The 22,189-nt window shown below is 38.0% G+C and overlaps 1 protein-coding gene across 1 annotated transcript in view; it reads left to right on the top strand.

The window, feature by feature from the left end:
* HELLS (helicase, lymphoid specific) overlaps positions 1–19,351 on the top strand; it is a 20,542-nt gene extending 1,191 nt beyond the window's left edge. The window contains exons 2-21 of the mRNA XM_010714411.3: positions 830–952; positions 2,292–2,351; positions 3,340–3,376; positions 3,469–3,533; positions 3,986–4,027; positions 4,411–4,635; positions 5,867–6,049; positions 6,341–6,484; positions 7,044–7,240; positions 7,942–8,038; positions 8,940–9,101; positions 9,568–9,710; positions 10,810–10,948; positions 12,188–12,271; positions 12,354–12,473; positions 13,817–13,933; positions 14,565–14,724; positions 17,770–17,866; positions 18,074–18,150; positions 18,806–19,351. Of these exons, the coding sequence (XP_010712713.2) occupies positions 863–952; positions 2,292–2,351; positions 3,340–3,376; positions 3,469–3,533; positions 3,986–4,027; positions 4,411–4,635; positions 5,867–6,049; positions 6,341–6,484; positions 7,044–7,240; positions 7,942–8,038; positions 8,940–9,101; positions 9,568–9,710; positions 10,810–10,948; positions 12,188–12,271; positions 12,354–12,473; positions 13,817–13,933; positions 14,565–14,724; positions 17,770–17,866; positions 18,074–18,150; positions 18,806–18,903 (2,337 nt within the window). The 5' untranslated portion in view covers positions 830–862 and the 3' untranslated portion in view covers positions 18,904–19,351. The remainder of the gene's footprint in view (positions 1–829; positions 953–2,291; positions 2,352–3,339; positions 3,377–3,468; positions 3,534–3,985; positions 4,028–4,410; positions 4,636–5,866; positions 6,050–6,340; positions 6,485–7,043; positions 7,241–7,941; positions 8,039–8,939; positions 9,102–9,567; positions 9,711–10,809; positions 10,949–12,187; positions 12,272–12,353; positions 12,474–13,816; positions 13,934–14,564; positions 14,725–17,769; positions 17,867–18,073; positions 18,151–18,805) is intronic.
* Positions 19,352–22,189: the final 2,838 nt, after the last annotated feature.

Raw genomic sequence — 22,189 nt, 5'->3', positions numbered from 1 at the left:
CTCCCTCCGTGTTCCTTTTGAAGGCTGTGGCATAGATAAGGATCTCCTGAAGCTCTGCTGCTTGCCTTTCCTTTTGTTTCTCTTGGAGATGCTAATTTGGACATTTTCATGTGTTTGACATCTCAATCTAACAAGCAGTTTTGGGTGAATGCTTTTTTACTTTTTTGGAGGAGGGTCTTGACCTCGGTTTTAAAGGTGACTTGCAGGCTTCTAATTGCAGTATGGAAGAAATTCAACAGGTGCCATTTTAAAAGGAGAGTGGCAGTTCAAGCACGTGTATTTTAAAAGCAAAGCAAAATAAGTTACTGCTTTCATACTGCAAATTCACTTGGCCACTCTAAATTAAGCATTAATGGTTTAGGCATTAATAATTAGGTTGTTTAAATAGCTTGCTGATAATGGAAACATACTTTTGTGCATATGGTTTGGGAGCCAGTTTGCTGAATTTTGCAAAGTTATCTTTTTCTCCCAGGTTTTGTGAGCTGTGAATAAACTTAAATGACCTTCTTACTCTAAATCTGTAAATTGGAAGTTAGACACCTTTGAGCCCTTGAGTGCTTTGTCCTGCTGCACTGAAAGCAGATATACCCAGAGCTCTGTTTACATATGGGAGCAAATCCAACCCTCAATTACATTAATCTGTGAGCGCTTTGTAGAGCGAGAGAGATGTGGATTGACACACCTCCAAATTGTGGATGTATTATGACTGAAAGAGAATGCTTGTGTGTTTATGAGACAAATGTAATTAACCTGTAAGAGAATCCTTCATTATCTTAAAAGCATTACATTCAAAGCATGTATAAATACGTGATGTCTCTGTGTTGGCCAGGCTCGCAGTGCTTGGGACAGGGAGTCAAGTGAAATGCGCTATAAGAGGCTTCAACACCTGCTTGAAAAAAGCAACATTTATTCCAAGTTCTTGCTAACTAAAATGGAGCAGCAGCAACTGGAGGTAGGTGTATTCTTGTCTACAAATGGGATTCCTAAGATGAGCTGCCATCTGTTTGGTTTTCTTGCCATCTAGCATTTTGAACTAGGGTGAAAATAATGTATAAATCTACAGAAGGTACTGCCCAAGGATGAGGTGGTGCTTTACACTATATTCTGAGCTTGTCCTTAAAATATAGAGATAAATCAGGCTGGAATGTGGTGAGATACAACGTAAAGAGTAGCACTGATGTCTTTAAAATTCTTCTGTTAGGAAGAGGAAATCAGTATTTCTAATAAGAAACAAAGTTTTAAGGAAGCTAGAAAAGCTGGAAGGAGGATTAAAAAACAAATACAACAACAACAACAACAAGACAACAAACAACAACAGAGACTTGACCAATAGGAATTGTGTGGCCTATTTGTGTTGTTTATTGATGGCTGAGGATGAGGCCTGTTTTCAGGACGCTATGTGGGACAAATGTATACGTTACAGTGATCTGAGACCAAGCTGTTACCAATCAAACTTCCATAAAATTATTTCATACTTTTTTTTTTAATCTATGGGCTGCTAAGTTCACACCTGGCCTTGTCTCAACTTTATTAACTGTCCCTGTATGTACAAACTTGTGAGAGGTTGAGCTTTAGAGAAAGGAGGAATCTCAGGAGAAGGTGCAGGTTAACAACTGCTCAGAAAAGTGGCACTGGCAAGCCACTGAAAGCTCCTTTCTAAAATAATTCTCTAGCTTCTCCTGTCAGCTTGAATTTTTGTTTACTGCATTGATAGAGCGCCTTTTTCAATATTAAATCTTTCATTACTTCATCTTATCATTATCAAGGCTCTGTTTTTTTTTTCCCAGGGTCCTTTTGCTTTCAGCAAGTAAAAATAGTAGATGATGTAAAAAAGTCTTAGATTCACCAAGATATGAAAGCAATTCTTCCTTAAAGGCATTTTAGGATACTTACATTGCTTTCTGTTCCACAATGAACATAAGTGGTAACATGTAAAAGTTGTAGAGGAGCTGTGTACATCAAATACTTAATGTAGTAAATGCGATCTCTTGAAGGAGTTTGTAATTGGGAATATCTTTGGAGTCTTCCTAAATTACTGTATTTGAAAGCGTTGAGAGTAGTGACTGACAGACCATTCAGAGCAGTTGCACTTTCTCACTCTCAAGTTTTATTTCATGATTATTTTTTTTTTAAACAATGTCACTGTCAGAATAGAAGCTTGTAGTGAGACTGCAAAGACAAGTCTGTATGGTACACAGAAATCTGGATTTCCAATGGAATTTGCATCTGTTATTTCTATAATGGATAGTTCTCTTGTAGGTGTTATTAAAGAAGTATCTCTGTCTTTTTAGGAACAGAGAAGAAAAGAGAAGTTAGAAAAAAAGAGGGAGATGATGTTAAAATCTGCCAAGGTAAGATTAGCTAGCTATTTTATGTAACTGTTCTGTATTTAAAGTCTGTCAAACTGCCATATCAATTTTGATCTTCTACTCAAGGTAAAGAAGTTAGACTTGCCCATTATTTAACTGGAAGATATGTCTATCTATAGAAACTTTTGAAGATAAAAGATTTAATAAATGATTTTGCTGGTCCTGTTCAATATCTTTATTGATGACCTGGATGAGGGCATTGAATGTACCCTCAGTAAATTTGCAGATGACACCAAAATGGCAGGAAGTGTCCACCTGCTTGGGTGATGGAAGGGCCTACAGAGGGACCTAGAAAGGCTGGATGGCTGGGCTACGGCCCATGGGTCAGCCTCTTCTCCTGTATCACTTAATAGGACAAGAGGGAATGGCCTCAAGCTGTGCCAGGGGAGATTCAGGTTGTACATTGGGAAATAATTCTCCAACAGTAGTAAGGCACTGGAATGGGCTGCCCAGGGATGGAATTGCCATCCCTGGAAGTGTTCTAGAAATGTTTAGATGTTGTACTGAGGGACATGGTTTAGTGGAAAATATTGATGACAGATGGACAGTTGGAGTATGTGATCTTAGAGGACATTCCCAAACCTGGTGATTCCATGATTCTGTTATACTATGTTTTTGAGCCATGGTAAAACTGTTCAAAACTGTGCTTAAAAAAATCACGTAGTATAGACTGTCTTACTAAGGGGACTTTTTTTTGACTAATTTTTATTAAAGGCAGTGGTATGGATTTGTCTTGAAGGCTGGTATTTTTTTTTAAGCAATGATTCAATGATTACTTTTCTTAGTCAACCGAGAGCCTAAGTGCTGGCATACATAAGCAAGGATGAAAAAGACTGGTGCTTAAATACTTTTGCTATTTTTTTTATAGTTAACGTGCTTCAAAAAGCTTTCAAAAGTAATGGTTTGAGTCTGATGACATATTCTTCATTTGTGTTGAGATCATGAAACTCTTCCTGTGTTTATTTTCTAGAGTCAAAGTCCAGCTGATGGAAAGGAGGAGAAATCAGGTAACATATTAGACTTTGTCTTTTGTCAGTACCAGTGTTTTTAGTTCCTTCAACATTTATTGTGTTGTATAAACTCAAATCTTATGTTATAGCTACAAAAAAGAAGAGAGGAAGAGATGACGGAACATACAACATCTCAGAAATTATGTCCAAAGAGGTAGGCCACATCTGTAAATGGACTTGTTTGAACTCTTGTAGCACAAATTTTAAGTAATGTCACAATCACTGTATGACATTGGTATTTTGTTGCAATCCTTGTACATTGTCAGACATCAGACTGGCTAACAGCCAACAGTAGTCTGCAAGATACTACTTTATTTTAGCAAAGATCTACTTAGCAAGCAAACCTATTGAATCAAAATACTTTTCTTAACACCTTTGCAGAGGCGAGATGAGAAGGGAATACATCTTCCTGTTGAATTTCCAGTTACCTCTTGTAATTGAAATGTGTTTGGTGATGCATGGCCTTATTTAGAGTCAATTATGATGTATGAAAATTTGTTTAAAGCATGTCCAGATTCTCCAATTAAAAGATCTTCTGGAATACAAATTGTTGCAGCCTTTCAGATTCAAAAGCACATAAGTATAAGGTTTTTTCTTCTTTTCCAGGAAATCTTATCAGTGGCAAAAAAAAGTAAAGTGGAAAATCAGGTACGTTGGCAGATGTTACAACAGTTTAAACATTTAGAGCCCAAAAGGAGAGAGGAAGGGCTTTCTAAACTCTTCCTGTAAATAAATCTGCTAGCTATTGAAGTCCTGAACTATCACTGCTCCAAAGCAGTAAAGAATACTGCCTATAAGGTATTGAAATTTTGCATGGATACATTCTGTTTTTTTGGTGGCATTAATCCTTAAAATAAATTCTACTCTTCAGTTGACAGTTACTCAAAATAAAACTTTGTGTCAGGCGCTGTCTTGCTTCAGTACTATAACAGACTGGTGTAGATTTACCAAAGTTTTAGCACCTGGTAGAAATGTACTAGCTTTATTAATGCATTCCACTTGTCACGTGTTCCTTGAACATTCTTCTGTAGGATGAAAGCTCTGCTGACAACCTGCGTCCAGAAGACCTGCAGAAAAATGGGGACTCAAATAGTGTCATTAAGGATAGATTGTGTCAAGCTGTACGACACAGTGCCAAGCAATTCCTTGATCCAGTGCGGAAATTTAATGGACAACCAGTGCCTTTTCAGCAGCCAAAGATTTTTACTGGAGGTGTAATGAGGTGGTATCAAGTGGAAGGCATGGAGTGGCTAAGGGTATGGAGCAATTGTTTACAAAAGTGCATCTGTTGTTTCAGTCCCCAATCAGCAGAGGGAAAGAGAAACAAGAAGTCTGATTATAGGCAATGCAGGGAAGATGAAGAATGAGAGTTCCTTGTTTTTTTGATGATACAAGAATCTGGTGTTATTAAGTTGTAAATTCTGTCAATGTGAATTTAAAGGGTGGGGAGGATATGTGGGTTTGTAAAGATTTCATTAGGCTTTATTTTTTGGTGTTCTCCATCTATATTCTTGTTCAACTCAACTGCTTTTTTGACCTCTCCTTTGAAGTGCTTTATGAAAGTGTATTCATACTTAACTTGATGGGCAGTCTTGCTGGTTTTCCTCTCTCAAGGACATGAGTAGCCCATAGGTCTTTAGACTCAACTGCCTTGCAGGCCTGACACAGGTGACAGTTTTCAATTCTCTCTGCATTTTGAACATTTTACTAGTAGTATTAACATAGTGTTTTAAAAATGTTTTGCCTTTAACATTTGAAATCAAAAGCGGGAGAAACGTGCAATAAAAAAAAAATGCCAGTGTATTTATTTTCTCCCAGTTTTTCCTTGCAAATCAAATGAGGATAACTCTGCTTTTTCATTATCAGATCAAGATAGAACTAACTTTCTGCTGCTGATTTCATTTTTCTCCTGTTTTTTTTTTTAATTCTTCCAACAAGCACATGTATCCTGTTCTAATAGGCTTTCACTCATCTCACAAGTGATTGCCACTATACTAACTTGTCTGGAGGAATAAACAGCTTCCATTGTTGGACCCTCACTAACAACTTTCTTCATGAATAGTAGATAGAACAGTTAAAGGCACTTCTGTGTCTTCCTTTCTATTCTGTTGTGAGAGGTTGCTCTTTCAGTTTTTGAAATAGACAGTGTTTGCACAAAACTTCTGCAAAAGCTGCATTGATCAGGCACTCTACTATGCTGAAAGTGTTCCTGTAGAAGCTACTTTGAAAGATAAAACTGTTTTATTGTGGGGTTGTTGTATTTTTTTTTTTGCCTCCTAGTCAGGCATTTAATGGATTCAAAGCACATAAATGCCAGACTCTAATATATAGGTTTACAGGATGCTATTCTTATCATGGAGAAATTTTACTCATCTGATGTGCTTTGTAGAGAATTTCCACTAAGAATTTCCAAATTTCTACAAATGTCAATTGTTCCTAAGACTTGATGGTTATTCTGTGCTTATATGTCTTTCTTTGTGTGTGCAGATGCTTTGGGAAAATGGTATCAATGGCATTTTAGCTGATGAGATGGGGTTGGGAAAGACAATCCAATGCATTGCAACAATAGCACTCATGGTGGAGAGAGGAGTCCCTGGTCCCTTCTTAGTATGTGGTCCTTTGTCCACGCTTCCAAATTGGATGTCTGAATTCAAGAGGTTTACTCCAGAGGTAAAAGAAAGGAAGGCTTTTCTTCCATTTTTTAATTTTTTTTTAATTTGGATTTAAAAGAGCAAATTTCTGAATCCTTACTGTAATTCTTAGCCATGAAACTTCATATAGAACATCAGTTGAATTGTGGTTGTTTACATGGTTACTCCTATGTAACTCTGTACTATGCTGTGTCTTGCTGTGTATTTACAGCCACCTTATAAGCAAGTTAATTATCATTGCTATCTCTGTTTGGGCTTACAGCTTTAAATGAGCTTAATTCATCTGATTTCTAAGTCTTTATTTCTTCAGATTCCGCTAATGCTGTATCATGGAGCTCAGCAGGAACGTCGTAAACTGGTTCGTAAAATTCACGGGCGACAAGGATCGCTGAAAATCCATCCTGTGGTCATTACTTCTTTTGAAATCGCAATGCGGGACAGAAATGCCTTGCAGGTACTTATTTCCTCACAAAAATCTGATGACAGACGGAATGTCTCATCAATAATGGCAGTGCTTTTGAATATACATTTAACAGAACAAAAAAACCTCCTGCATGCTGCCTGTTCAGTGTCATACTGTAGCAGCTATGTTGGCATTCAGTTCTGCCATCATCTGTTTCATTGGTGACTACGGATTATTTTTTTTATGCTTAAGAAGTACTTCAAATAGAATGCTACCCGAAACATGAAGTAAGCAGATAATTACAGCATTTACAGCTGCAGTTTATATATTGCAGCTTCCTTTTATTACCTCTGTGTAGATGACAGAGAGTAGAGACTTGAAGGTAGAAATATTACGATTTTAATATTGGAATGGTTAGTTTGGTGATGAGAGCTTGTAGTAATTTCACTGTAATCACTAAAGCTTCTTATATGTGTTCACTGTGAAGCATTAATTGTTTGGATTCTGCTGTTCAAGTCTGGCAAAACTGAAACGACGCCAAATGCTGCTCATTGGCACATTTTGATGGAGTAAGCTAAGATTTACTGAAATGTCGTTTCTGTTTTTGTAGAGCTGCTTCTGGAAGTATCTGATAGTAGATGAAGGTCATAGGATTAAAAATATGAACTGTCGTCTTATCAGAGAACTGAAACGGTTTAATGCAGACAACAAACTGCTGTTGACTGGTACCCCCTTGCAAAACAACTTGGCAGAGCTTTGGTCGTTGCTTAACTTCTTGTTGCCAGATGTTTTTGATGACTTGAAAAGGTAGGTTGCAATTTAGTAGTAAAAACTTTTTCCTTTTGTTCTGTTTGGGCATTAATCTGAATTTTTAATTATTAACCTTGGATCAGCATTTAAAGAGCTCTTTGATGTTATGGTTGTAATTTGATATAATTATCTGATGGTAGAGGCTTTGAAGCGTGTATTGCCTTCACAGTTGTAGTTTTGGAAAGGAAAGAAGTAATCATCAATTCTGTTGACAGTAGAAACTCAATTCTGAACTAAAACATGAGCTTTGGGGGAAACAGGAGATGGCTTCTAATCATAAGGTTTTGGTACTGCTTGAGATTGTGTGAGCTGTTGGAGACAGCTGTGTGGGGCAGGCAGACGTGAGACCCACGGGAGACTGAGGCTTTTCTGGAGCAGCATGGGGAGGTCAGGAACAATGCCAAAACAGTCTTGAATTTGACTGAACTTGGAAAATACTATAGAACATAGTGATAATAACAGCATAGTGAATATTCTAGCTTATACAACTATTTTTATTTATCAGTTCTAAAAATTTAAGCATCCAAACTGACAGGTATGTATCAGAAACATACCTGTTCATTCTCTATGTGTGATGGATACTAGTGCCTTGCTTTTCTTAAATCATCGAAGTTTGAAAAACTTTGAAGTACACAATGAAGAAGAGAAATAGCTATGAAGAAAAGTATTCCTTTTTTTTTTTTGCTTTGTTTTTGTAGCTTTGAATCGTGGTTTGATATCACCAGTATTACAGAAACTGCTGAAGATATTATTGCTAAAGAAAAGGAGCAAAACATCTTGCATATGCTGCATCAGGTTTTCACTTTTATTCTTTATATTGTTTTTTCATGATTTAGTTCAGATGTTGGCCAAAATCTTGTTAGTGGAGACAACTTATGGGTGTAAGATTCTTATTGTGGCACGTTTGGACTTTCCTAGACTTTTTTTCTCCTATATTTACAGCATTTATAACTGCTGAAAGGAACAACATACTATTGATAATGTTTAGTTTTAGTTTTTGGAACCGAACTGAATTTAGCTAAACTTAATTGCAGTTGCTTGCTTTGGTTTGCCTAAAGATCTGATTGGTATATTGATCTTGTGGAAAGGTAACCTTGAGGCAATGTATGCAACTTCAAGGTACCAAACAGAAACAAATTAGTTGTTTAATTGACAAATTAGTTTTATGATTTGCCTGTCTTCAAAGGCAAAACTAAACTAACATTCAAACTCTCTTTTTAAGAGGAAGAAAATAAGTGCTTTACAAAACTGTTATTTTCCCCTTGTAAGCTGATGGTGGGAGGATATAATTGTTGATGACAACTTTATTTATTGCAATTTAAGGTTTATGGCTAGCCTGGAATAATTTTACTCAAGAAATAAAGAAAATTAGCTATTTCTTAGTAAGATTACTTTCATTAATTGAACATTATTTGAAAGGCCTGTAATGTAGATACTGCTGTTCCATTATTAAAGACTTCACAATTTTTAAAAAGTCTATAAATGTGGATTTTTTTTAACACATGTATGACCAGTAGCTGTCTGGAGTAGCTGTCACTATTAAAAAATGAAATATAAAACTCTCCATATTAAGTCCCTTAGTTTAAATTGTGAAAATAACATTTTATTGGTAGATGTGTGTGTTGTTTTTGTTTTTTTTTTTTAACCAGCCCTGTTAAGAGCTCTAATAACAGAGGACAACCTTTCAACATTTCAGATTCTGACACCTTTTCTACTGAGAAGACTGAAATCTGATGTTGCTCTTGAGGTTCCTCCTAAACGAGAAGTTGTGGTGTATGCACCCCTAGCAAAGAAGCAAGAAACCTTCTATACTGCCATTGTAAATCGCACCATTCGGAATCTGCTTGGAAATAATGAGGTATCTGTTGATTTGGGAATGTGCTTACCTGTTTATAGTTGGTAAGCAAAACCACATTGACATTGCTTCATTACTAGTGTAACTAAAAACCTTTTGTTTGCCTTTTTTGAGTCTGATTCTTTTACTGTTAATGTGAACAGCCTCAGAACTGGTAATATGGGTTTAGTATGTTCTTGGTTACTTGTAGCTTGGCAGAAAAAAAAAGTTTTCCCTGAACTGATAGTTTTTGCTGTCAAGTCAGCGAAGTTTAAATGCAGCTTTTAAAAACTCAAGCACAAGCTCTCGAAACCTGCAACTTAAATTTGGAATTCTCTTTTTACTTAATAAAATTTACAGCCCTGAATCTTAAGTGCGTTTTGAGGGGGTGTATTACTGAGACCTCTTTTCAGGATTGAGAATTCTTGGATGAGCATGGTTTAAAATTCAGAGGCCTGTCTGCTGTTGTTGATGATGTTATTTCCTACAGGAAGAAGTAGTTGAATTGAGTCCAACGGGCCGACCAAAGCGCCGTAGTCGAAAACTGGTGGATTATTGTGAAGAACACAATGGTTCACCTGATGACTTGGAAAAGTTGATCAACAGAACGCAAGAGGAAGTAGTAAAAGAGAGGTGCCTGCCATAAAAGAATATATTTTTGTTACACTGAGTATCTCCCTTTTAATTTGTCTCCAGAGCTTTGCTTATACATTTTTTTCTAGGTTTTGCAAGCTTTGCAACATTACAGTGAACCTTTTGACTACGGTGTTCAGTTATGTTTGTAGCTTTCATTGGCTCAAAGACAGGACATGGAATAGTCTTTGTGTGCTGATTACAATTAAATCCTGTGTTTTTGCAGAGTTTCTCAGGAATACTTGGAGCAAAGTTCAGGCTTAGACTGGAGTAAAGGGGGAAGTGGTTTCCTTGTTTGATTTTTTTAAAAAATAAATAGGCTTAAGCTGAGATCTGAAACTCAAATGACTAGCATGGTTCTTACTGTTATGGTGAGATATATTGTCATGAAAATTTACTGGTGATTATGATGAGAATCAAGGGTTGGAATTTGAGATAGATCTTGTCAAACTCAGGACTTGTCAGTTGTCAGTAGCTTGAAATTAGTTGAAGTTCTTTGAGTGCAAGGAAAGCTAGGATTGAGCTTAAATTTGGGCATTGAATCATATTTATTTTGCTAGATTTTAGTCCAGTATACGCTGAAGTAACTGATACTTAAATATATGCTTTTGTTAGTTTTGTCACACTTAGATCCTGTACGTTGGATGTAGCTTATAGGTGTGGAAGAGCTAAATAGCTGCATTTGTGGTAGAATCCTGCAGTGTGTACATGGTGGCTGAGATGAGATAGGCTGAGAGATGATATCCGGAATAGTTTCTTTTGTTATGCAGGAAATCTAAACGCATGTTCCCAAAAGGGGCTTGTTTCCATTTCCTTTTCTGCTGGATAACTTGCACAAGCTGTTGTTTTCCCATTTCTGATTCCTGCTTATCATCCTTTAACATTTAAACCAGTAATGACAAAACTCATGGCATCAGTGCCAAGTGTTGTGCTAAAAGAAACTTTGATAATACTTTTATGAACTATGAGAGATCTAGCTCACAGATTTAGAGGAAGTCTGAAGCAACATGTGAGCCTATTGCTTGATATTTTTTTTTTTTTTCAACATCTATAACACACAGTGACGTTTTCTGTACTAATAAGATGACATCTTTTCAAGGCCAGTGATAGAAGTGAGCATGCCCATGGATTCAGAAGTGAACCTTAAACTACAGAATATTATGATGTTATTGAGGAAATGCTGTAATCACCCCTATCTTATAGAATACCCATTGGACCCTGCTACACAACAATTCAAGGTACATATTTTAAAAAGATTAAGAAGGAAAATATTGTAGGCATCCAGAAGTGATGATTCTGTACAGCCAGCAGTGCAGAGCAACCTTTTCAATGTATTTACGTATGCCTCCCCACTGAATTTTAGCCGTGTGAGAGAATAATCATTTGCTGCTTCATGCAGCTGTAATTGCAAAGTAACTCTGTCCCCTTTTAGTCTTCCGTAGTGTTTATTCTACATTATGGAGGTGTTTGTCTTCTGAAAGCCAGGTTACTGAACTGGAATGATACTGCCTTCTGTTTAGTTGAGCTGTTTTAGGATCTCCTTGAAAAGGCTTATTTTCAGAACTAAAAATGCTCGTGCTGATGAACTGTTCATGATGTAAACTGTACGTGTTACAAAAGATGTGGTGGTAGTTTATAAGAGTGAGGTGTTGTAGGACTCATAATTTCAACTGCATTGTCTGCTTAGAATATGGCATCCTATCTGCCTCTTAAAAGGGAAAAAATTAAAAGGTAAATAGAGGCCATTTGGTAGTTTAATCAAATAGTAGTTTAAACAAAGAATTGTTAATACAGGAAAGTATTAAGTAATTTGAGTTGAAAGAATCTTGATCAACTTGAAGTTGCTTGCATGCTCTAGGTGTAGGTTTGTGCCCATGTAGTCATGTTTGCTGCTTAGTGTGTGATAACAGCTCTGGCTGTACCACGTGGAAAAAAAAAAGTCGAATAGCCGAAGTCTGTCAGTGCAAAGGCAATGCATAAAAGCAGGCAACCTAATGCTAACCTGTAGGAATTAAATAAAATAAAAAATGCAGGTGGCTTTATGCTTACTTGCAGGACCTAGCACCTGCAACTTGTTCAGCTAGAGCTTTCTTGTTTCCAGCAGGTGGAAGCCTTGTGCATTGATTACCAAAGATAGAAGCTGGGAAAGAAACAGCAGTGCTTTTCTGTGTGAAAAGTATAGAAACGATGAAGGTTTCTCCTTCTGGAAATGGGATGGAAGCAAATTAATTTTTCCCAAAATTATTTGGGCATATGAAATGCTGGGGTTTGATTTAATTTGATCGTGATTTAAATAATTCAACTTTGCAAAAATTAGTGCTGCTTCCAGTTTTACAATTTTTACTTAAAAAGATGCTCAAGCTATTTCAGTTAAAAACTTCCAATTAGCTTTTGTTGGTGTTTCTGTGTGATGATAATCTTGATCTTTTTTCTTCTAATATGCAACCCCCTCTTCTGCTTTTTTATTTTTTTTTAAGGTTGATGAAGATCTAGTGAAAAACTCAGGCAAGTTTCTTCTCTTGGACCGAATGCTTCCAGAATTGAAAAAGAGAGGACATAAGGTAAAACCTATTCCTTTTTTTTATTACGTAGTTGTCTCCTCATGACCAAAAATGTTACTAAGGAATCTTCCTCATTATGCAGGTCTTGATGTTCTCACAAATGACTATGATGCTTGACATTTTGATGGATTACTGCTATTTGAGAAGCTTTAAGTTTAGCCGATTGGATGGGTCTATGTCCTACTCAGACAGAGAAGAAAATGTAAGTACCTGGACATGTCCCTTAATTTAATACTGTATTCTGCCTGTTACTGTGATGTTGGGACAAAACTTGAACCAGAATTTAGTCTTTAATGGGCAAATGACATCTAACATTCTTGCTGCTGCTTAAGCAAGTAGAAGCTCATCGCTCTCTAGTGAAAACTGCCAGTTTGTTATGTATAGCTCAGCTAAGTATGCATAATCTCTGGGAATAAGGAGGTGAGTTAGCATGTTACTGCATTTAGTAACGTGTATCCAGCAAAGGATGCCTTTAAAGGAAGAAAGCAATGCTCTCTTTCCAGGCACTTGGAAGTCAGCTTCTGCATTCTGTGGTGATTGGAAAGCTAAGAGGAATCTTGGTGTAGAAGGAAACTTGACTGTAGGTTGATTCTTCAGTTGAACAGGCAAACATCTTGTCTTGATTAGTTTCCCAGAGCATTTAAACTGCATGGACAGCAATGACTGAAGGGGACATAGTGCTGGCACAGGCTGCCCGGGGAGGCTGCGCATTCTCATTCTCTGAAGATCTACTCAAGATCCACTGTGATGTTTTCCTGCAAACCTATGCTAGGGAACCTCCTTTTAGTGGGGGAGGCTGAAATAGATGACAGAGGTCTCTTCCAGTTGCTATATTTTGTGCATATGACTCAAGAAAACCATGGGAGCAAAGGATAAATCCATCAAGCTTTCAAGGGTGTCCAGTTTCTTTCTTTTCCTCTCCATTCCTGGTCTCAGTGCCTACCACAGTGTGTTGTGGGTGCAAAATGAGAGGATAGATTTGACTGCTCTTGTAAGACCTGACAGGAGCCTGGCTGGCACTTAGGATAATCTTTACTTGAAAGCAGTCTAGATGCCAAGTAGGATGCGAGAAAGTTATTCTTAGTTTTGAAAAAGGAGGAGGTAAACATAGGAGCTGGAAGTAACAGTCAAGGTGGCATCAGAATTTTAGATTGCTGCTTTTGTCAGGAAGTGGAAATATTTTTAGGCTCTACCAGCTTTTGGCTATGCTTGCATTGGGGAATAAAGTGTCCCTGAATGGTAGAATATGCAGAGATAAATTGGGATTGGGATAATGATTGGGACTATGACACTACAGTCATATCTGTTCTGTGTTGGATAGCTCACTTAATAGGATCAACGGGTAAGAAAATAATTGCTTTACTTCTTGGTCTCATTCAGCCCTTGATGCAGTTTTTAGAAAAGTTTTATTTTGGACTCTGACATCATATGTTAAATTCCTTGTTCATCTTTTTAAATTCCAGACATAGGTTAATCTTAACGTAAAATATTGGCTATGTTGTGTTTGATCCACCTACTGTTTTTAATAGCTGAATTCTCTTCCAGATGCATCAATTTAATAATGACCCTGAAGTATTCCTGTTCTTAGTGAGTACGAGAGCTGGAGGCCTGGGCATTAACTTAACTGCAGCAGATACCGTTATCATATACGATAGCGACTGGGTATGTCGATGGACTGTCTACCACAATGTGTCATAAAATGCTTTCTTTCCTGCAGCTTTTGGTAAACGTTTAGTATGCTGTTATGGTGTAGACCACTTCTGTTATTTTAAGGAAGTGTTTTTACATGATGACAACATCATCTATCTATGCAGATATGTTATATTTTAAATATACAGCCTAATTTGAAAATGTCTTAGCTTACTGAGCACAATGTTAGAGTTGGTTTGCAAAACCAGCATGTTTGTCCCTGGGTTATACCAAAAGTAGGATTTTTTTTCTTTTTTCACTATTATTGTGATGCACTTGTCTTTCAATTTCTTGCTTGCTTGAACGTAGCAACAATCTCAACTAAACTTTGGATACAGAATGTCCATCTGTTGGAAAGGGCATGATATAGATCAGAGGCAGTCAAGCTAATTGGGTTACTTTGGCTGTGCAGCTACAACAGCAGGACTTGACACGGACAAGTTAAGAACAAGTAGATGTAGAGTTCTGTTACCTCATAACTGCCCTGCATTGTTTGCTTCTAATACGACTCTCAGAGCTCACTAATTGGAAATGCTGCCTGGGGAAGCATAAAAAAAAAAAAAAAAAAGTTAATGCATCTAATATTGCTTCCTTGTCTACTCAGAATCCTCAGTCAGACTTGCAGGCCCAAGACAGATGTCACAGAATTGGCCAGACAAAACCAGTGGTTGTTTATCGCCTTGTGACAGCAAATACAATTGACCAGAAGATTGTGGAGAGAGCTGCTGCCAAAAGGAAGCTAGAGAAGCTGATTATCCACAAAAGTTAGTATCTTCTGCCTTCATGTGATTGTATGTTTCTTAAACCTCAACAGATCTCTGCTGTGTTTTTCCTGTGTGAATAGCTTTATCCTTCCAGTAAGTGGCCATACAGTATCATTCTCTAGAATGTTCTTAGGTGCATTGTAGATAACAAGTGAAGGGAAAGTACTTTTTGCTTCTGCTGTTTCTGAGGTTACGGTCTTACAACTGCTAGGTAAGGAGAAAATAGAGGAGATGGCACAGTGAGCCTACCTGGAATAACTAGAAGTAAAAGCAGATAAGGGAGTACAAGTGGGACTTATTTGGAGCTTGTTGGCAAGATGGTACATCGTTCAACCCAAATATTTTGGACATCCGAGATAGAAAATGTTTAGGCTGGTGATAAATGACAAGTACACGTTAACTGTTGTATTAAATCAAATTAAATGATCCAGATTATAAATGGAAAAGTAGACAAAATTATTGTATTGCTTGCAGTTTAGCTTATAATAATGTTCTTCATTTGAACCTACCTTTCACTATGTGGAGCTTATCAGTAGGTTTTCCAGCTATGCTGGCAAACTTGCTTGAATAGCAAGCCTTCACTTAAAACTGGTAAAAGCAGAGTCTATAGAAATGTGAAAATTCCTGCTGAACTTTGTAGAAATTGCAAATCTTAAAGCTGTGAAATGATGGTAGCTGCTGTCTGCATCTGTCATCCTTAAGTTAAGAATAATCTGTTATAATGACAATAGAGTAAGTCCTCTTTTTGGAGAAACTAGCCAGTGCTGAATGCAACAGCAGTCCTTGATTTCTTTAAGTTTTTTATTTATTGTGTGCAGAACAGTGGTGATTCTTGTGATGTCCTCATCTAACTGTTTGTACTCAAATGTCTTTAGAAAATGATTTAGATTAATCTTCTCTTTTGGAGTAAATTTCTATTTTTTAGGCGCCTTAGGAATCTTTCAGTAGCTTTTTCTGTGTGCCATATTTGGATGCTAGCTCAGTGTAGCATTTTCCAAATGCTAAGCTTGTTTGAAAAAAATATATAATTCTTGCAACAATAATTGGCCATACATTAAACTGTTGAATTTAAGAACTTCTCATAGTATATTAAGGACAGAAAAAAAAAAAAAAAGACCAAAACGATGCACTTTTGAGAGGACATAAAGGGCCTGAAAAACCAGATCTGTAACTGTTAACTGCACAGCACACTGCTTGTCGTGCCTAAGCTGTGGATTGCCTTTGGGTTTGGATGAGATTGTCTAATCTTCATTTGATAGTTCCGTAGTCCTAGCTTTAGTCCTTTTGTCGCTGCTGGTTTGGGGTTATTGCCAGAGCTGCCATCTGATGTTTTCCAGAGGAGCTCATGATAAATTTAGGTATGAAAAAATGTTTTATAATTATTTGATTGTTATCTAGCTTGAAGACGAGTCCAACGTGTGGCAAGGCTAGCCCACAAAACACACTTAGATGACTGCCATATATTGAATTAGCAGTGGGAAGTAGGATTAGGTGATGTGCAGGAAAGAAGCTGACTGGCAAGGGTCATATCATTAGTTTTGCAGTAAGATGAATATTTATCTTGCTGATTATAAGTGAAGCCTATCTAAATCTTGCAGCTTAAGTTGGGGTATGCCTGGCAGGAGCCCTTGGACATGTTCTGTAATTGTAAAGGTGATATATTAAAGTAGCAGAAAAGTTGATGAGTGGGTGAGGAAGGGATGTCATAAAGCAGACATGCTGAAGTCAGGCCTTTAGGCAGTGTCTATTGTAGGGTGTGTACAATACAAATGCAGAACCTTAAGAATTGTAGTATCTTGCAAAGCCATGCTTTTGGTTGAGCTCAGCACCACATTGCACATTCTGTCTTCTCTTTCTGCTTTTTGTTGGAAACTGTACGAGAAACAGCACAACTTTAAATTAGTTGATGTCAGACTAATATGATGTGCATAAACTCTTATCAAACACGTGATGTAAATAAGAGTCTGTCTTGTTTTTCTCTTACTATTACAGCTCTACATATATTATCTCTACACTGGAAATTCAAAGCCGTGTAGTTTGTGAAACTCTGAAAACTCCATATGATTAAAAGGGAGAGGATGTATTGCTAACAATGCATGACCTGACCTGGATCTTTTGAGTCACAGGAGGAGATGTTAATGGGGAAGAGAATCCTATAGCCCAGACCATACTGGTGCTTGCAATCTGATTTGCATTTCACAGAGAAAAAGACAGGAGAATAGAGAGAGAGAGAGAGAGAGAGAGAGATGAGGAAATGTGCAGGGAGGAGTTCTTAAACTGAGACACAGGAAAGAACATCAGTGTGAGTGATGAAAGGGTATGATGAGGACTTGCTAATTAAATGGGTCCACGTATTAATAAAAACTGAGGAGGCTTAGCACAGAACAGTAGGGGCTGTACATTTTCTTGCAGTGTACAGACTGAATTTGGCTTCATCCCTGCTTAGATTTAGTTAGGTAACAATCTTGTATAATTTCAGGATATTTTTACTGACATCCAGTCATTTGGTGTAAGCTTAATCTCTTCAAGAATTCAGCCCATGTCTGGTGTATTATTTTGTTGTCTGTCTATCCCTATAACTGAGGGTTTTTCTACAGTGAAACCACGTATCTTTCATATATTTCCTGTCTTGTAGTGGTTAATGCTGCTTACTTTGTTTCAACTAGCTTACATTACAAAGGGAACAAACTTCAGCATCCACCATCTAACTTTATTTGCAATCTCTTTACTGTAAGTAGAACTAATGGCTTTTCTGTTCTGTATGTGAGTGTGTGCATGTTGAATTGGTGTTTCGATCAGTCCTTCTGTATAGTGTAGGTAGAAAGTGGAAGGCCTGCATGTAAACTTCGTACGCACCATTAATTTTTTTGACTGGTTAGCCCATTAGCTTAAGGTGTGTTTTACCTGAGGGCTGAAACAACTGAACATACCGTTAACTTTGCAAGAGATTTATTCCAGCTATGCATCCAGCATTGGTGTAACAATTCAAAGAATTTATTGTTTTTGTCTCTAGTTAAAGTCTCTGCTTAAAACTTCTTTCTACAGATCAGTTTAAAGGTGGGAAATCTGGTTTAGCACAATCAAAGAGCTGCCTGGACCCTCAGGAATTAATAGAATTGCTGAAATCCAGAGACTATGAGAGGTATGCAGATTTCAATTTTTTTTAACCATAAATTTATAAGTTACAGCTTGCGAGCAGCTGTCAATAGCTCTCTTGTCTTACGAAGTGTTATGTTGATATTAAGAGTGAAAAGAATGTCCTAGAGATTCTGCTATGTTGAGCAGTCAGTTCTGTGCTACATTTACATGCTTTTTTTTGTATTAAGAAAGATGGTTTCTTCCTCAACAGAGAGGTTAAAGGATCTAAAGAAAAAGTAATCAGTGATAAAGATCTTGAGTTACTCTTGGATAGAAGCGATCTTATTGGTAAGTCAAAATTCTCATCTATCTTTTATGTTGGACAGTAAATTCCTGGGTTTGTTTTTTTTAATGAACTTACTATGTAGAAAACTGTTTTAGCTTCACTTCCCTATGAGTGTGGTATAAATGTGAAGACATTCTTTTACTCCTTTGCTGGCATTGCCAATAGGATCTGCTGAAGGTGATTTAAGCAGAAGTATTCTAGAGAACTTCGTTTATGTGTAGTATGCCCTGAGCATAGTGTGAAGGAAAAGCAGATGCTCTGCAAAGCAACTTTTCCTGCAAGTTGCTGTAACTGGTCAAAACATAAATCATCCTCAGAAAAGAATTTCAGCAAATCAGTTGGAAAATCATAATTCAAAATACAGTCTGACAGTACTTTCAGTGGATACCTGTGATTACAAAACTGTTCATTTCCCAGTGTTTTTAGATGTACAGTGGAGTTTTTTCTTAAAGCACAGAAATGGAAAATATTTTCAAGCACAAACTTTAGTTGCTTTAGTTAGGAAGTAGCAGAATGATGTCCTTGATAAACTTGTTTTCCAAATCCAGATGAAAGAAAAGTGCACTGAACTTTTTACTCTGCTTTACTGTACTTGTAAAGAAAGGTTGCAAACAATTCACCAATCACTGTTGTGGGTTTTTTTTTTTTTAATTCTAGATCAAATGAAAACTTCTGAAACAATTAAAAAGGAAAAAATGGGTGTCTTCAAGGTCCTAGAAGAATCACCAGGTTCCAATGCAGAATGTGTCTTTTAAGTGTGCAGGTGGCCTGTAATCTTATAGGACAAACGTGTGACATCTGTAAGAGACCGATTTCAGTCATTACAGTTACTGATCCTTCACGCTAACTCTTGATGGCCATTTTTTCAAACCCCTCAGTTCTTTCAGTGAATTTTAATGTGTTCTAAGGTGTAACATTTGATAGGTTCATATTTGATAGGTTCATTTAGCCTATGATAAAGAATTGAAAAGACGGGCATTTCATGTTTTCAGTTAGCTTCCGTGTTCAGTGGTAAAAACTGGCCAAGTTGTGTAAAATCTTCCTGTGGAAGTCCTAAAACACTTTTTTTATATGGTGTTGAATATGATTTTATTGGGAAGGAAAAGAACATGTTGCAAAGAACTGTGTAGCTTCTGGTTCTTGTTTTTTTTTTTTGTAATTTCTGCAAATTATTTTGATAAATAAATGTTTGGTTTGTCTTAAGGGTTTCCTGACCAAGGTTTATAAATAAGCACAGCTTGCATGATGTCCATTATTCTTTCTGTGCTCATGTAACCCAATTTCACACACATAAAAGAAATCTCAAGCTGTAACCTTTTCTGGTGTACAGGTCAGTTCTCCAGTGACTGGCTTGTCAGCTTGCACAGCCAAAGTGCCCCTTCTGAAGCATATAGGGGGAGCTATGGGGACTGGAAAGGGAAAAGGGAGAATTCTGTCTAGGGAGTATTTTCTGGGAAGAGGGAGTTAGAAACTTAAGTGGGTGCAGATAAATAGATGTATTATGAAAATCCAAATCACCTGGAAGCTTAGTTTTATTCCACAAGTAGATAACAAAGCAGGTGAAGTATTCAATTTAGCCACTTTGTGAACATTTGTAGAAGACAGCTTCAGTGTCAAAGGAGTGTTACTTTCTTACAGGTATGAAATTCTTGCTGTCCTTAGAGCAGTCTGTTACCCTGAATTGGAGAAAGTCATTTTGTATTAGTTGCAGATCCATGTACTCCTATGGAAGTATGGATAAACAAAACTCTGTTAATGAGTAGACTGACTTTGACCTTTGCCTATTGAAAGCCTTGTCTTCTGTTTATGCATTTTTAGGAAGAAACTAGCAGTAATGCTGCAGGTAGCATTAGTGAATGAGAGTTGTTGTTCAGTAATGTGTTATGAGAGAGACTTGCTTTGTAGAGCTGGGGCTAGTTTTTTTAGTCCACTTTCAGAAGGTGAAAGCAGCTATACTGCTTTAGTTGAACCTAATACTCGGTCAAAGCAAACAATATTTTCTCATAATGACCTTGCATTTCTTAAATCTCCAGTGAAGGATAGTTTTCTTACTTGTTATCTCCCTGAACTTTGAAAAGACAAAACATGCTAGAGCTTAATGGACAAATTCTTGAAACATAGACTTGGAAGCTGTGCTCTTTGTTACATGCTGTGCCTAAACACACTCAGCTATTGTTCCTCCACTGAGAGTGTGGGGGGGGAATGCTGGAGTTGTTGAGACCGAATGCAGGGGTAGAGGGCTGGAATCTCAGTACACTTGTTACTACGGTGTGTCTATATGCAGAATTTAGGCCATGTCCATGAAGAGCAGCAGGGCACAAGCACCACCTGCTGCACTAGGAGTAAGGGCAGATGCTGCAGTGGCAGGGAGAGGCCATAACCAAAATTCCAAGTAAGTCTATGTTAACAGTGAGTCTGCGTTGCGCCATGCTGCACACCCATGTGAGCCAGGCCCTCTTTGGGAGGATGCTTGCTGAAACTGCCCAGCACTCTCTTCAACTGGGTTTGTGAAAGTTTCTTACTTCAAGCTTAGTTTTTTATCCTTCCTGAGTAGGCAGTTCAGCATTGTTGTGGACTTGACCCCACTTGTCCTCATTTCTTATTGTTTACAAGCCTTGGATGCCAATTGCTAAACTTAAGGGGAATTTGCCAATTACAGTGAACAGTGCAGTTGCCAAATACTTTGGGCCGCTCTGTAAAAAGCTAGTGCATTCCTTTTTTTCCAGTAAGCTACAACAGACAGAGCAAAGTCCTCCCTGAGCAATGAATGCGAACTGCTTTGGTGAGTCTGTTGCCATAGTAATAAATTGGATCGACACTGGTATCTGCATTAGAAGCTCCCACTTCCAGTGCTGGGCCACAAACCCTTTGTAGTTCCCGGCTACAAGTGCGTCAAGCCCCCCCATAATCAGTGTTTTCCCAGCAGTACTGCCAGCCTCCACTGCAGGAGCCTGACTGGATGATAAAGGGGCTGAGCCTAAGTGGAACTTGTCTTTTTACAGCAAGGAGTTGTGGCTGGGGAAATACCAGGCTTGGCTCGGGCTATTCTGTCCTGGTCAATTGATGAAACAGCTGAAGCTGGCTGTATTTTGGTGGTGTGCATTATACAGCGTGGAAAGACTTTGTGATTGCACAGGACCCCAGTTCTTGGTGTTACTGCAACACAGATGGAGCATTGTGGCCAGCATTTCCTCCCTGCTCTACAAACACAGGTGGTGAGTGGCTAGGAGCCCAGTGAGAAAGTAGGGAGTGTGCAGTGCCTGGGGCAACCAAATCCCCAGTAGCAACTGGGTATGGGAACTTAGATCTGGGAATTGCTGCCAGGTACTGGCTGGGTTAGACAGTGGGTCAGAGGCTCCTCCCTGCACTGACAGAAGTTAACTGCACACTTAAATGGCCTTGAAAACTAACATATATTTCACAGAGAAATGAGAGATTTGAAATTGCCTTTTTATAACCCTAAACCAACCGTCTGTATGATAAACCCTGCCTGACCCACTGATGAGACCTGTTACCCAAAGCCTTCTGTGGGACCTGAGCCAAACTCCTGTGTACTTACCAAACACGTGAGCAGCATGTTCTTAGTGAACAGGAGTGTGGTGCCCTGCTCTTACCTGCCAACAGCATCCACGAGGACAATGATATGATTGACCAGGCAGCAGAGAGATTATCATCCTGGGAAAACATGCTGTTGAGGGAGGGTAGTAGCATCAGTGTGAAGGGGGTAACATACAAGCAGGCCAGGAAAAAAAAAAACACAACACTTTCACCTTGAAAAATAAAACTACCTTGAGCAGGAGCTGGTAGGTGTATGTATGTGTGCATGTGGCCTGAGCAAGCTTGGCTTTCCCTAGGGAAATGCCAGCTGAACTATTCTAATAGCACTCTCTTGTTCATAGAAGGAGCTGAGACGAGGAGCTAAATATAGTTAGGTTTCAACATTATTCCTGTTCTTATTCCAGCCCACCAATAAGCTGTACAGTGAGAGACAGACTTGAGCATTAGCTCAGCCTTACTTCCAGTGAGATTAGGAATGTTTTA

This window comes from Meleagris gallopavo, chromosome 8 (assembly GCF_000146605.3).
Source record: "Meleagris gallopavo isolate NT-WF06-2002-E0010 breed Aviagen turkey brand Nicholas breeding stock chromosome 8, Turkey_5.1, whole genome shotgun sequence".
NCBI classification, from domain to species: Eukaryota; Metazoa; Chordata; class Aves; order Galliformes; family Phasianidae; genus Meleagris; species Meleagris gallopavo.
This window is presented reverse-complemented; position numbering and strand designations above follow the sequence as displayed.